This window comes from Leptodactylus fuscus, chromosome 5 (assembly GCF_031893055.1).
Source record: "Leptodactylus fuscus isolate aLepFus1 chromosome 5, aLepFus1.hap2, whole genome shotgun sequence".
NCBI lineage: Eukaryota > Metazoa > Chordata > Amphibia > Anura > Leptodactylidae > Leptodactylus > Leptodactylus fuscus.
Window position 1 is genome coordinate 161,974,964 of NC_134269.1, and position 16,229 is coordinate 161,991,192.

Here is a 16,229-nt window from a genome sequence, read left to right on the forward strand (position 1 = left end):
AGTGAACATGCATGTATATAATGCTCTCTGGGGTAGAAATTTACCAGAATTAATCAATACAAGATTATTGCAAACCTATGATGTTAATATTTTATGCTGAACTGAACTACACAACTGATTCTAAGACAAGTGATATTCCTATGTAAGCATATAAAGACTAGACCAAAACGGCACTATGTGAACATAGCTCTAAATAGATTCATACTAATCAGGAAAAGAAGAAGGGATTACTTTATTTTAAATATAACCAACTCAGCCTACGTTCACACTAGCGTTCCAATTACGCTCGGGTTTTCTGTCCCAGGATCCGCTTGAAAAATGTATTTTTCCGTAATTTTCAGGCGGAAACCGGGCGCATCCCATTATAGTCTTTGGGGTCCATAGGTTTCCACGGGTAAGCGTTTTTTAAGCGTGTTAGCTTTCCCCCAGTGGACCTGAAGAACAAAAAGTCAAATGATAGTGTGAACCTAGCGTTTTAAAAAAAAAACACAGCAAAATCTGCAACAAAAAACGCTGCATTGCTCCAACGTGGGCCTTAGCTTTATGTTTGGCCTCCTTGCCCTGTTCCGTCCCAGGAACCTATATAAATGATTATCTGTGACCACTATAGTAAGATCTACTCAGATTGGAAGTGCTGCCATCTAAGTGACAGACAGGAGGAACAAAGCTTACAATAGGAATATGCCTGGCATGTATGGCCAGTCCTGTGTACTATCTCTCTGCGCTGCACGCTGCTATAAGCTGTCAGGAATCATATAGTCTCTAGTCTCTGGCTAGACAGTAGCAGGGACTTCAAATCTGACAAATAAGCATAAAAATCTGTACACTTGAATACAGACAGTAGCACTTTACATTGCAATAGCATGTAATATTTTTTTTTACATGTTTCCTTTATAAATATATGTAAACTCATTTGTAAGCATCTGCATAGAAGTGGACATGTTTGTTCTGAATACTAGTTCCTTCCACAATGTTATACACAACTATGGTTACTTGCAGAAGCCGATTTCCATGGTAACAAGGAGAAAAAGAGCAGAAAATATGAGCAAATATTTTAAATGGTGATTTAAAACCAGGGAACATGTCTGTAGCAAGCGCCCATGTCACAGTTATTATGTTATATCTGCTACACGCAGAACAAAAAACTAACATATTACACACAGAGTCAAAAGATCATTTACTGACATTGTAGGTTGGATTGAAATGACCACTGAACGACAGCTGTCAGTAAGTCAATAGCTTTAAGAATATACAGATGTAGCTTTTGTTAAAGCAATGGCTGGCTTGCTACACAATGCTCTGCGATATTCACATAGTGTGAACACGTAGTGCACTCTTAGAGTCCATTCACATGGAGGAAAATGGTGAGAAATTTGGTGTGGAATTTCTTTGCTGAAAAAAAGCCTTCCATTAACTTCAATGGGCTCCTTTTTCTGCTAGCAGTCTGGATGTAGATGTCTCAGACGATCTCTGCTAGCAGAAAAAGGAACCCATTGAAGTCAATGGGAGGCTTTTTTTCAGCAATGAAATTCCACACCAAATTCCTCACCATTTTCCTCCGTGTGAATGATCCCTTACACTAGGTTGACACCTGCATTCCCGTTTCCCAAGTGGCCCCTCTGAACGGAACCTTATCCGCTTAAAAAGGTGGATACCCCTGGAAACCGGTGGACCCCATAGACTATAATGGAGTCTGCCAGGTTTCCGCCTCAAAAAGGGTGGAAAAATGCGAAGAGAGACGCGGAGACCAAGTGCTTGTATGCACCTAGCCCAAAGTAGTATAGGCACGCTAGAGTGCTGCGGTGACTACTTTAACGAATGCCAGATCTGTAGAATAGTATTCACTATTCAGCCTAGGTGTGATGTAAGTCCAAGAGACCTCATTTATCAAACTGTCTAGAAAGAAAATCTGACCTCAGATTGTCCTGGAAGAGTTAAAGCTGCGCTGTGATTGGTCGCTATGGGCAAAACCACCAGTTTTTAATTTAGAATTTTTTTTGATAAATTCCTATTTCCAAGAACCAAGTATATCTCTGTACATGGTCTACCTGGTCAATATATAGCTCTGTCTTCTACATTATAGAACAATATTTGTGACTCAGTCCTATAATTTATGACTCTGATAAAATAAAATAAAATCATCCTATATAAATAGGTAATGTCACCATAATAGGTAATGTACCACCATAATCTTTACTGAACTTTCGCACTATGTGTAACGCACCATCACCTATAATTTCTTACTCAAGCCCATCCATTGCTAAATGCTCTACTCTTAGGGACAGTAACGTGTTAAGGGTATTAGTGCAGAAAGATGCAAAGTTACATTATATAACACTTTACATAACACTTTACATTGCCCTTGTTCTATCTTATCATCAAAAAACAGATTTTGACATTAGAAAAGTAACACACGCTTATCTTTCCATTAAAAGAAAATTGAAATCATCTTAAATCCAACCACTGAGCTCTTAAGACAAGAACTGTCACTTGGAGAATCCATATTTCCTCTCTATTAGAAGTTTCTGCCTATTCTCATTTTCTTTCAGTTCTCTAGTAAATAATTCCTCTTCTCTTTCCTTTAAGGGTGTAAATGGCTTATTTCTTCACTCTGCAACTGGTGCAGCACGAGAACAGCAACGGGGTCGTCTTCGAAAAAAAGTGCGGAACGTACCAGGCTGTCTTTTTTTGCTCTCATTTTTTACAACAGCACCTCGAACAGAACTACCTCTACCTGTATTTGGAGGAGTCATCACTTTCTGTCTTCCATGCTCCTCAATTTGCTTTTCCAGGTGCTTCTGTATGGCCATCCCCAAAACTTCAACTTCCATTGATGCTCCATACACTTCCCAGGTCATACCTTTCTCATCCCAACTGACCTCTCGCACAGGTTCCGGGGGATCTGCCTTTGCTTCTTTTACTTTGACTTCAGGATAGGAAGCCTGTGGCGATTTCCCTTTGGGCGTCATTGGGTCAGTTGCAATAGATCTTGTTTCAACCGGAAAGGACACTTGCATCTCTGCATCTTTCATCTGAGGCTTTTCTTGAACCTGTGAACATGTTGTAGAGGCTTGGTTGCCATCCTCTGTATGGAACACAAAAGAACATGATCCTTGCAGTGGTACCATGGGACTGACAGCTATTGAAGCACACTGTACTGTAGTATCAACTTGGACCCCTATATCATGATATATAGTTGGGTCCCTATTGGGAATGGCACTTATACTGCAGGAATCCATCTTTTGTGTCTGGTCATGGTGCAAAGCAATTTGTTCCTCTTGGAAAGGAAAAGATGAAGATCCCTGTGGAAAAACAATGGGGCTCACGGCGGCTGACACACATTCCACTTTATCAGCTTGTGTCCCGACGTCCTGATTTGGGGGTGTCAGTTCAATTGAACATGTCTTAGAAAACACATCTAAAGAGCTTGATTCCTTCCTTCTGTCAGTTTGGAAAGAAAAAGAGACTTCCTCAGGGGGTATTATAGGGCTGACTGCCACAGATTTATATTCTCTGGTGCTAGTACTAGGTTCATCATCAGGAGGCGTCAGCTCAAAGGAGTACGTTTTGGGAAGGATATCTGTTGATTTTATGTCTTTGTTTGGCTCTGTAGCATTGCTTTCTCCTATGAAAGTAAAAGAGGACGATCCACCTGGAAGCACAATGGGACTGATGGCCACGGATACATACTGTACTTTTGGGCCACTCTGTGTGCTGATATTATCTGATTTCTCTCCACCAATTCTGTTCAGTAGATCTGGCTGGAAACTGAATGACGATGGCCCATCTGGCGGTATAATTGGGCTTACAGCAACTGAAACACACTCTGCCCTGTCCGCCTGAGTGCCCACATCATAATTCGGTGGTATCAGCTCAACAGAATATGTTTTTGGGAGTAATTCTTTACTCTGGGCTTCCTGTTCCCCTACAGTTCTTATTGAATGAAATGTAAAAGAAGAAGACCCTTCGGGTGGAATAATTGGACTGATTGCTACTGACTTATACTCTACTTTGGTTTCAGTCCCATCACCGAGCCTCTGTTGTTTTCCAGTGTCTGAAGTTTCATTAGAACAACAACCTTTTATTTCCTTTGGAGTCTGATCCTTATGAAACGGGAATAATGATGTTTCCCCTGGAGGAATAATGGGACTGACCGCCACAGACCTGTATTTTGCGTCAGTGTCACCTTCAGCAGGAGTGAGTTCACATGAATACGTTTTTGGTAGATCATCATTCTTTCCACAAGAATGTTTAGCAAATGGTGTTATACCAGTCTGAAAAGTAAAAGATGAACTTCCGTCTGGGGGAATGATAGGACTTATTGCAATGGATCGATAGTGTTTTTCTTCTGGGTCACTGCCTGAATTTGAAGGCAACAAGTTGGATGCATATGTTTTTGTACTCATTTCTCCATTGGTAACCTCCTTACATTCTGCTGCCTGATTCTCAAGATGGCTGGCAAGCTGTATTGATTCAAGTTTTCCATTCACATTTTCTTTTTCTGTGCCTGATGTTTCTCCTTGTATGTTATGAACTCTGGATACTGCACCACTGGGGACATTCAATATTTGTCCCTGACTATCCATTATGTTCTCTGAGTTACTTAAGTCTTTTTCCTTTCCATCCGATGCAATATTTGAGCTCCCTTCCAGGGATTGCTTAGAGCATGCTTCTCTCTGCGGAACATCAGACTTAAAGTTCCAATCTCCTTGCTTAGATGAACTTTGATCTTCCCTAACTTCATGAAAAGAATATGCACCATCAGCATCCACAGAAAAGTCTCTACGTACTTCCAATATGTCATCTCCATCTGTGTCAAAGCTAAAACTTCCTTCCATAAGTTCATGGTCTCCATGTACACTGACACAGAAGTTCCTCATACAAAGATCCTCTCCATCAAATCCTGAATTGCGTGTAGGATCTTCAGCCTGCCATATTCTTGAGGAAATAGGAGAACGCAGGGAGATGTTCTCACTGGCACCATCTGGTCTTGTCAGTTGCAATCTCTGAGGTTCTTTAGGGCTGCCCATGTCGGGACCAGGTCTCTTCCATAATATTTCGAAACGCTTCCTTAGAGTAGTCTGAAATAAAGTGAAAAACATGAAAATAACATTAAGGAAACCATGTATGAAACAAATGCTTATTAGACAAATCAACGAAACATGCCAATAATCCAAATCTTCAAAGCAATATAATAACAGCAACACCATGTTTTATTCTATAAAAAAAACAGTTGTCTATTTTAAAACAATCCTTTTTACTATAACCTATAAGTCAATTCTAAAGACCCTCATAGATGTGGTATTAATGACCAATTCTTAAAATGGGCCATCAATATTTTTAGTCGGGACAATCCCTTTAAAGGGTTGAAATTATTGACGACCTAAAGAGTTTCAGATGATTTGGGGTCTGACACTCAGCACTCCTGTCAATCAACAACTGATGAACAGAGAATGGAGCAGGAAGCAGACAGCTCTGTTCTCTGTGCATTGGCCAAGCTAGGTACTTTTGAATAGAACATAAGCTGCTGTCATGTGGTCCAGCCACTAAACAGAGAATAGAGCTATCTGTTTCCTGCTCCATTCTCTGTGTATCAACAGCTGAATCATGGGGGTCTTAGGAGTTACCCCTACTGAACTGATTCTGATAAGCTATTCTAATCATAAGTCACCAATAACTTTAGCCTGGAAAACCCCTTAACCAATTCTGGACCGCCCATAGACTATATTCATCCGGGACGTGGTTGCCTTGTTCTGACAGAACACAGCTATTAAACCCAAAACAAAACCAAAATTATTGGAGCGGTCCCGAAACCACAACAACCATGAAAATCATACCAACTCAAGACTCGCAGAATATAAAAAATAATCAATTTATTAACAATTATAATCAATAAACAACATATAAGATAGGGAAAACACACAAGGGGATAGAACCCCCCACACAATCGACGGCAGTATGACACCTAACCCTCCCACTAATGATGACTGAGAGAAATCCTATAATATGAATATAGTATCGCAGAACTGGATAGAATATCCAATATAATAATTTCTATCAAAAATATACACAATATAGAATAGATACTCTGAAGTGCTGATAAGATATTCCAACCAGAATGATAAATATATATCCGCATTTGTACTCCCACCACATGTCAATAAATGCAGCTAAGAGGATAATGTAAATGCATACCCGTTGGTAAAGACATGACCAAATGTCAGCAATGCCAGAGGGGGAGATACTCAGAAGAAGGAGACTCTCAGTACATCAGAAGATGGGACTTGTTGAAACGCCCGACGCGCGTTTCGCCGACACCCGGCTTCGTCAGGAGAACACAGCTATTGCATGAGAACATGCAATTGCTGAAACTGGGAGCCAGCTGTAACTTTAGTCGGAGCTCCCAGAGAGATGGCAGGGAAAGTTTATTCCCGTCCCTGCCTTCTGAATCGCTGATGCAGCCACCCTCTGACCTGGCGGTCACGTGATCCACTAGGATCAGTGTCTTTCAAGAGCTGCTGGGTCCTACAGGACTCAGATCAGCTCTGTATACTGTGTATACAGCGTGCAGGAGGCTGGATTCCTCCTGCAACTGGGGCTAATGTACCAGCCCCAGTTATAGGAAAAATCAGCCTCCCTAACAAAGAAAAAAGTGATCAGATGTCCCCAAAGGTCTCTTATGACCTTATGGGGGTACCATTTGAAAAAAAAAAATATAAAAAAATTCATAAAAAAGTGAAATTTTTTTTTTGAAAATAAAATAATTAAAAAAATAAGTAAAATAATACGCCAATAAAATGCTGTTATTAAAGGTTATAGCCCCACCCCCGACAACACCATACAAAATAAAAATTACCGTTATGGAGAGGAAAAACTACCGTATATACTCGAGTATAAGCCGACCCGAATATAAGCCGACCCCCCTAATTTTACCACAAAAAAATGGGAAAACTTATTGACTCGAGTATAAGCCTAGGGGGGAAATGCAGCAGCTACTGGAAAAATTTAATTTCAAAAATTAAAATGGTCGCAGTTTTTGGGTGCAGTAGTTGCTGGATGATGGGAAAGAGGAGGGGGTGTTTTGGTTGTCTGTGTGCCCCTTCCCTGAGCTTGAGGACTGCTTTTTTTTCTCCCCCACTTGGAATTCAGCCTGGCTGAATATAGGGTATCTGCAGTGCTACTATTAACCCCTTCCCGATGGAACAGGAGCACTGGAGATAACCTATATTCAGTAGACCGGGCACTTTCAGACACTGGGATACCTAATGTGTTTGTGTGTCACAGTCATTTTCTACTTTTGTGTCTATTCTAGGGACAGGAGTGATTTAGAACTTTTAATTATTATTTTTTTTTTAGCTTCTTTTTTTCCACTATTTTATGGGAGGTTCTATACACATTGATATTGCTGCTGGTCATAGACCTCTCCCCCTAAAAAAATAAAAAATAAAAAAAAAATGATTTTTTTTTTTTCTTTTGCTGACTCGAGTATAAGCCGAGGGGGGCTTTTTCAGCACAAAAACTGTGCTGAAAAATTCGGCTTATACTCGAGTATATATAAAGTTTTTCAGTAGCACTTTGTGTTATTAAATAAAAAAGAAAAGAAAAGTGAAAACCAGATACAATTTCCCTCCTATTTTGTTTATATTTTCCCGGATATAATGTATGAGACGTATGAGAAAAATGTTACAGACCTCTAAACCGCACATACAAAATAAACCGAAAATGTGTCTGGTCCTGGACCACAAATTGGCCTGGTACTGAAGTGGTTAAAGGCTAAGACCCCATGTAGCAAAATGCAGCAAGAAAAAAAAAAAATTCTGCAGAGATAAATGCATCAGAAACACATCACGTTTTTTACGATTTTCATTGCATTTTCGCATAGTTTTCCTCAGTGACCTTTCTGCCTTATTATACCTATATGGAAAATGTAGCTATAACTAATTTGTTGCAATTTTCAAAAACATGAACATTTTTGAAAACACAGCTTTTTCGCTGCGGATGTTTTTTTTTCTGCAATGAGTTGATGGGATTAGCCAGAATCCCATTCACTTTGCATGGACTGTAAAATAAAGCCTTTTTGACGGAACGCTGCATTTTTACACTGTGGAGCTTCAGCCTAAGACTGTGCAGATATGCTGCTGGCATAATATTTAAATAGAATTTACAGGTCACCTGCAGTTTTACCCACAAAACATCAGGTACAATCATGCTCCTAGGTGGTGTCGGTTTAGAAGTCCTGCATAAAATATGGTGGGGTGTAGCATTATTATTATAGGGAGCCCAACGTTTTTACTGGACAAAGTTGCACAATATGCTACACGATTTTAGACAGATTCTGGGATGTGAAAGTTGCATAAGAAAGTGTTTAATTCAGATGTGGACACAGCCTAATACTGATAATGTTAATAATAATAATAATAATAATAATAATAATAATGCATTATTAGCTCTATCACCATTGTGACTTAGGGTGATGGTTTGCTGACCCACAACATGGGGGCACTCCTGACAACCTGCCTATGTTATGGTTTGAAGTCCGTTTTATGATGTCAAATGTCAATGGTAACATTATTAAAAAACATCCCAGGACCATTCAGGATCTCTTCTGACCTGTGATCCTTTTCTCAATCATGTCATTCCAGTACACCATAGATTCATTTTCCATAGAGCTGAAGCTACTTGAGTAAATTCTTAAGGAGAGCTATAAGACATCCAACAGGTCATATGACATTCCCTGATATGAAGAGCAGCTTGAGTTGTAAGCAGAAGAGATGTAAGTGCTGTCTGACTGTTGAAGATAATAACTTCTCCTTTTCATGTAATTTGGGGAAAAATAATTTTCACTGAATTCCTTTAGCTAAATTCCTTTAAAAGCTGCGACACATATTGGATTTAAGTGTTCGTGCGGTCTCTAACCCCTCGTTCACATCTGCGTTGGTATTCCGTTCGGGGGAGTCCGCATGGGGACCCCCGAACGGAATACCAAATGAACTGGCAAGCGCTATGCCAGTGAAAGCACAAGGACCCCATAGACTATAATGGGGTCTGTATGCTTGCCACAAGATCTCCGCAAGGAACATTTTGAAGAACCGAAAGAGGGACAAAATGCGGCAAATTTAGCCCCGCCCAATTTTGTGTTGGCTCTGCCCACTCGTTAATTTTTCATGTGCCCGCACACAGTATAATCCTCCTACAGTCACCCGTAAATTATATGTCCCCCCTCTATCTCTCCCCCAGTTTCATATACACCCTTCATCTGCCCCCAGATTCATGTCCCCCCATCTCTGCCCCCAGATTCATGTCCCCTCCATCTCTGCCCCCAGATTCATGTCCCCTCCATCTCTGCCCCCAGTTTCATGTCCCCTCCATCTCTGCCCCCAGATTCATGTCCCCATCTCTGCCCCAAATTCATGTCCCCCCATCTCTGCCCTCAGATTCATGTCCCCCCATCTCTGCCCCAGATTCATGTCCCCCCCATCTCTGCCCTCAGATTCATGTCCCCCCATCTCTGCCCCCAGATTCATGTCCCCCCATCTCTGCCCTCAGATTCATGTCCCCTCCATCTCTGCCCCCAGATTCATGTCCCCCCATCTCTGCCCTCAGATTCATGTCCCCTCCATCTCTGCCCCCAGATTCATGTCCCTCCATCTCTGCCCCCAGATTCATGTCTCCACATCTCTATCCCAGATTCATGTCCCTCCTCCATCTCTGCCCCCAGATTCATGTCCCCTCCATCTCTTCCCCCAGTTTCATGTCCCCTCCATCTCTGCCCCCAGATTCATGTCCCCCATCTCTGCCCCAGATTCATGTCCCTCCATCTCTGCCCCCAGATTCATGTCCCCCATCTCTGCCCTCAAATTCATGTCCCCTCCATCTCTGCCCCCAGATTCATGTCCCTCCATCTCTGCCCCCAGATTCATGTCCCCATCTCTGCCCCCAGATTCATGTCTCCACATCTCTACCCCAGATTCATGTCCCCCATCTCTGCCCCCAGATTCATGTCTCCACATCTCTGCCCCCAGATTCATGTCTCCACATCTCTACCCCAGATTCATGTCCCCCCATCTCTGCCCCCAGTGTCATGCCGTCCCCTCCATCTCTGTCCCCAGTCTCATGCCGGCCTCTCTGCCCACAGTTTCATGTTCCACCTCCACATTACACTTACCTTCTCCTCCGCTCCCTCGCCGCTCTCTGCCCGCCTCTCTTGCTGACACATATGCGGCTGAAGCGAGGAGCTGACCTGTGTGAGCTCCTCACTTCGCCGCTGCCGCCGGCTACTGGCTTGCAGACGCGATGTGTCACATGACACATCACATGTGTCACATCGCGTCTGCAAGCCAGTAGCCGGCGGCAGCGGCGAAGCGAGGAGCTCACACAGGTCAGCTCCTCGCTTCAGCCGCATGTGTCAGCAAGAGAGGCGCGCAGCGGCAAGCGAGGAGCTGACATGTGTCAGCTCCTTGCTTCAGCTGCATATGTGTTCAACTCAGATCTGCGTCCTCTGGATGCAGATCTGAGTTGAAATCGGGACATACGTCCCTCCAACCGGGACCGCGGGACATGTCACCCAAATCGTGACTGTCCCGCGGAAATCGGGACGGTTGGGAGGTATGCCGAACGCAATCCCAACGCAGATGTGAACGAGGTGTAATATATAAGATGTACATTGCAAACTGAACATAGTGGAATAGGGTAAAAAATATGCAAATCTATTCTCCAGGATGTAATTAGGAGAACAGTGCACTCTGTACGCCGCCCACTAGAGGGCAGCTTCCTTAACATCATGCATGACTCAGTTATAAAGTCTATTTAATCATGATGTGGATTTAATTGCCAAATTAGTATTTCTATCCCAAAAGGAACAGATAGTGGAATAGGCATATTAGGACTGGTGTTTCATGCAACAATCCTATAAAAAGGCCTGAAAGACACAAAGCACACCTGGTTTAGTAAGAGACTTCTGTCTCTTCATTAACTGGGCTCATACCCGTGCATCAGAATGGAAATGCACCCCAGTCACAAACTTGAATAGATTTTCTGTATAAAATGCCAGAAAACTGATGTGAATTATAATATAAATATCCCACCGAGGCTTCCCCATCCCTGCCTGCCACACTCTCTCCACCTCTTATGGAAAGTGTTAAGTAAGGCACAGAACAGGGGAAGTGACACAAGGCACAAGATAGGGCTTTGTGCCAAATGTGCACCCCAACATCACCCTTCTCTACCAGTTTTTTAAATAAATTCTCCCCAGTATATTCAGACATGTACCTGAACCAAAACATATGACTTTTCCCTTTTCACAGTCACATTGCAGTAGAACTGATCTCCATCGTTGTGCTTGATAAATCTTAGTATATAACATTGAGTGTAATGTATTGGATTTTTAAATTAACTCTTTCACACCCAGTGAACTCACATGGGTATTTTCACATGTATTGGTTTTCAATATATTTGTGTCCTCTGTCTAATGACTTGTTATTCCTTTTCTCTCTCCATCTTTCTGAAATGTATTGTTGTGAAGAAACAATAAAGACGTGAAATGTACTACTGCCTCTGAGCGGTACTAGGACTTCAAGACTGTATCAGAGTGGTGTGTGTTGGAGCTGTATAACCACTCATTCACATCTGCGTTTGGTAATCCGTTCGGGGAGTCCGCATGGGGACCCCCCAAACGAAATACCAAACTCATTGCCATGCACACACAGTGCAGTGAAAGCACATAGACCCCATAGACTATAATGGGGTCTGTGTACTCTCCGTGCGTTGTCCGCCCATTGTTCGTGATCTACGTTCATGTCTGTGTGATTTGTGCAGGCAGCACGCGGAGAGTACAAGGACCCCACTATAGTCCATGTGGTCTGTGTGCTATCACTGCACACCGCTTGCTGGTGCGTTTGGTAATCCATTTGGGGGGTCCCCATGCGGACTCCCTGGACGGATTACCAAATGCAGATGTGAACAAGGGGCCACACAGACAACCCACTGATTTGAATGGGCTCCATGTAATGCTTAATTTCCCCCTTTGGAGGTGCTGCAGGGAAACTGCTGACATGTTGTGATCAGCCTAGGGATACGGGGGGTGGGGGATACGGAATGATAGCAATGTCTGGATAGATAGATTTATTGATAGATAGATAGATAGATAGATAGATAGATAGATAGATAGATAGATAGAGTATATATTGGTGTGGCCATTTTCCAATCTTATCTTGCTTGAGGTAAATGAAACAGATTCCGTAATACACTGCATGTAAATGTGGGCCATGTGAATAGAATGGATTTGATTCTGGGCCACATTATGGCCTGATCTCCTACCTAGAACCATAGCTATTGTATGGAAGGGATTTTTTATTAGACTGCACAATGATTGAAAAGCAGCTCAGCGGTTTGACATGGGAAAGGTACAGCCCTGTTCCGATGCTTATGAATAACAAACACGTTACTATAGACAATGGAGCGGCGACCGCTATTTACAGAGAATCATTCTAAGTTTCCATTCTAACAAGCAGAATCTAATTTGTTGTTCAGTGGCCAAGAGAAAATAAAACAGAATGAAAATTAACATGAGAAAAAAATCCTCCTCCACAAAAGTAATTCCAGTCTCAAGGCTGTTTCTATAGGAACAATTTCACAGAGTGGAGCCGAGCTCTGATGTTCACTAAACTGTTAAGTGCTGAGGTCTGTGATCATGTATTACCATCATGTCCCTCTTCATATTCCATCCTCCTTCCCACCTTACATATCGGGTTAGAGTGCTTGTCTGGTTAAGACAACCCCTTTAGAAATGTCTGCTTGGGGCAAATGGAGCGGTAGGAGACTTGGTACATCTATACCAGGGGTCTCAAACTCAACTCAGCATGTGGGCCGCAGAGCAAGATCCCAGCCAGTCGGCGGGCCGCACCGCGGCAAATTTAGCTCCACCCACTTTTATGTTGACTCCGCCCATTCATTTTTCATGTGCCCCCACACTGTATAATCCTCCTACAGTCACCCGTAAACTATATGTCCCCCCTCCATCTTTCCCCCAGTTACATATACACCCTTCATCTGCCCCCAGATTCATGTCCCCCCATCTCTGCCCTCAGATTCATGTCCCCCCATCTCTGCCCCAGATTCATGTCCCCCCATCTCTGCCCCCAGATTCATGTCCCCCCATCTCTGCCCCAGATTCATGTCCCCCCATCTCTGCCCCCAGATTCATGTCCCTCCATTTCTGCCCCCAGTTTCATGTCCCCCCATCTCTGCCCCCAGATTCATGTCCCTCCATTTCTGCCCCAGTGTCATGCCGTTCTCCCCCCTCCCTTCGTCTGCCCCCAGTGTCATGAGCCCCTTCATTCCACCTCAATGTTTAAAGAGGACCTTCCACCATTTTGCCCACAGGCAGTTCTATATACTGCCGGAAAGCTGACAGTGCGCTGAGTTCAGCGCACTGTCGACTTTCCCGATCTGGGCCCAGTGTGAAGAGCTTACGGTCCGGTACCGTAGCTCTTCTATGGTCAGAAGAGCGTCTCTGACACTCAGTCAGAGATGTCCTTCTTCACAGCACAGCCAATCGCGCTGTGCTGTGAGAGCCGGGAGGAACGCCCCCTCCCTCCCTGATAATGCTCGTCTATGGACGAGTACTGCGAGCAGAGGGAGGGGGGCGATTGGCTGTTCTGTGAAGAAGGACGTCTCTGACTGAGTGTCAGAGACGCTCTTCTGACCATAGAAGAGCTACGGTACCGGACCATAAGCTCTTCACACTGGGCCCACATCGGGAAAGCCGACAGTGTGCTGAACTCAGCGCACTGTCAGCTTTCCGGCAGTATATAAAACTGCCTGTGGGCAAAATGGTGAAACGTCCGGATTCAACTTGGATCCGGCGTCCCTAGGCTTGTGCGGGCCGCACAAAATTGTTCGGGGGGCCGCAATAGGCCCGCGGGCCGCGAGTTTGAGACCCCTGATCTATACAGTACATGGTCATCCCCATATATTTGCTAATTAATTTACACTGAAAATGAAAACTCATGGGCAATATACAGTGATCATCCCCTCTATTAGACACGGTTATTAGCTGGGCAATGAGCCTTCCTAGTAGTGCTTGTAGCTGATATTAGCCTGAATATCGGCCAGTCCAAAAGAACCATTACTACCTACAACCATACAGCTCCTAAACAGCAACTATATACTGTATACAAAACAAAGTTTCACCACAGCCACCGCAATCATTGATTTTATATATATTCATTCAGGTGCACGAATCTGCCCTCCGGGTCGGGCAATAGAATAGTATTCACAAGAGAAAAAGAGATCCAGCACCAAAATTTGTTTTTGTTGAATTTAAAACATGTATTTTAATTATTAATTTCTAAAAAACATTGCGTTAACACCAAAGTGCTTAGAGAATATATAAAAAATAAATTGTATAATTCATACCAGTCCGCGAAGACAAAAAAACATCAGACGAGACCTACACCAAACATGGCTGCCGCTGACGCGTTTCGAGGTAGTGTTACCTCTTAGTCATAGCGATAGCAAACTGAACATAAACCCCCATTATATACCTGAAACAGTCTGAGCATAATTAGACGAAAATATGCAACACATGAAACCACAATTAGACATTGAATACAAAATCTTGCACGGACATTAGGAGCGGACACTAGCTGTGTCTGTAACATTTTGCATTCATTTAAATGGAGATCGGGTTTGTTCTTTTACAGTCCATGTCTGTCCTTAAGAGTCCGTTCCAAAATATGTCCGACTTTTCAAGCGGACAGTAAAACCCGACATGTAGGTTTTTTCTGTCCGCTTGAAAAGTCGGACATCTTTAGGAACGGACACTTAAGGACAGCCACAGAATCTACCCTGCTGTGACTTACTGGTGTATATACTACTATATACACTGTAGCTACTCTATATACCACTATATACCTGCTGCATACACTGCATGTACTCTATATACTACTATATACTGCTGTATACACTATATGTTTTATCTGTATACCACTATATACTACTGTATACACTGTATGTACTCTATTCAAGTGAATGGGTTTGAAAGCTGACTGCCGGGTTTCCGTCTTCTGTCTAGTTTTGTGTAACAGAAGACGGAAACCGGCAGGATTGGCTAAACCGGAGACCAGGCGCAGATGTGAACCCACCCTAAAACTGTTTTGCTTTTGGACAGTTTTAATAAATCTGACTCATCTCCAGACAACAGTTTCTATCTCTGAACTGCAGCTCAAGATAGCTGCCCCCAAACTTATGTAGAGAAAATAGAACTAAGAATGCTATCATCAGAAACTAAAAGAAAATTTTAATAATTTTTCTTTTTTTTTTTTTGTGAAGACTAGCATATCTAACACCAGTCTTCATAACCCTGGCACTGGTCAAAGAGCCGCTTAACTTATAAGAAAGCACGTGCCTCTTTATAGATACAGTGGCTTCTCCCCCATGCCATGCATCTGGGCAGGAATCTTCAGTGTTTTCTGTGATCATTTCCACAAGTAAATTGGCATAAATGATATTAAGGAGGTGTAAAAATATGAAGTAAAAACAAAACTAGTGAAGTAACTAAATAATAAACATACACAATGGTATAGGTTCAGATAGTCTATTTACTAGAGTTCAGGGAATCAATTTGGAATTAATCAAATTCATTATGAATTTGCTAAAAATTTCAGATTTCTGCAAATTCAAAACTTTTGTAATTCAACTTGAACAAATCATTTAAAATGGCAGATGGAGAAGAAATAGATGAAATTGGTTGGCAGCCTAATGGGATTCCCCATAATGCCTTGCAGACAGCCCTCCATGTAGCACCACCAACCATGAGGTCTGAATTGCTGATGACTCAGTGGATGATTCATAATGCTGTCATGGCTTTAAAGAACTTGAAAAATTAAAGATATTGTCCTATGAGACCTCAAGGTATCACACACCACTTGTTGTATAAATCAGGACACTTTCAATTTGGACCAAATTTATTCAAAATGAATCAAATCTAATTTTTATTGAATCAGACTCAAAATAAATTTCAGGAAATTCAACATGTGAATATGTTAAAATCTGAATATCCATGTTTTAATGTGTTAGGCTGCCCTGGGTGTGGTGACTGGGCAGGCCAAGGGAGTATTGCAATGTGGCGGAGAGATTCCTGGGAACAGCTTGCTGTATGTAGGTGATCATTATTATTATACTGCTGAAAAATGCCAGTTGGCAGCTCTACCACGAGGCCCGATTCACAT

General features: G+C 42.6%; 1 protein-coding gene across 1 annotated transcript in view; it reads right to left on the bottom strand.

Annotated features, from left to right (window-relative positions):
• Positions 1-2,184: 2,184 nt before the first annotated feature.
• Positions 2,185-16,229, bottom strand: part of GPRIN1 (G protein regulated inducer of neurite outgrowth 1) — a 43,251-nt gene continuing 29,206 nt past the window's right edge. The window contains exon 2 of the mRNA XM_075274673.1: positions 2,185-5,081. Within this exon, the coding sequence (XP_075130774.1) occupies positions 2,607-5,030 (2,424 nt within the window). The 5' untranslated portion in view covers positions 5,031-5,081 and the 3' untranslated portion in view covers positions 2,185-2,606. The remainder of the gene's footprint in view (positions 5,082-16,229) is intronic.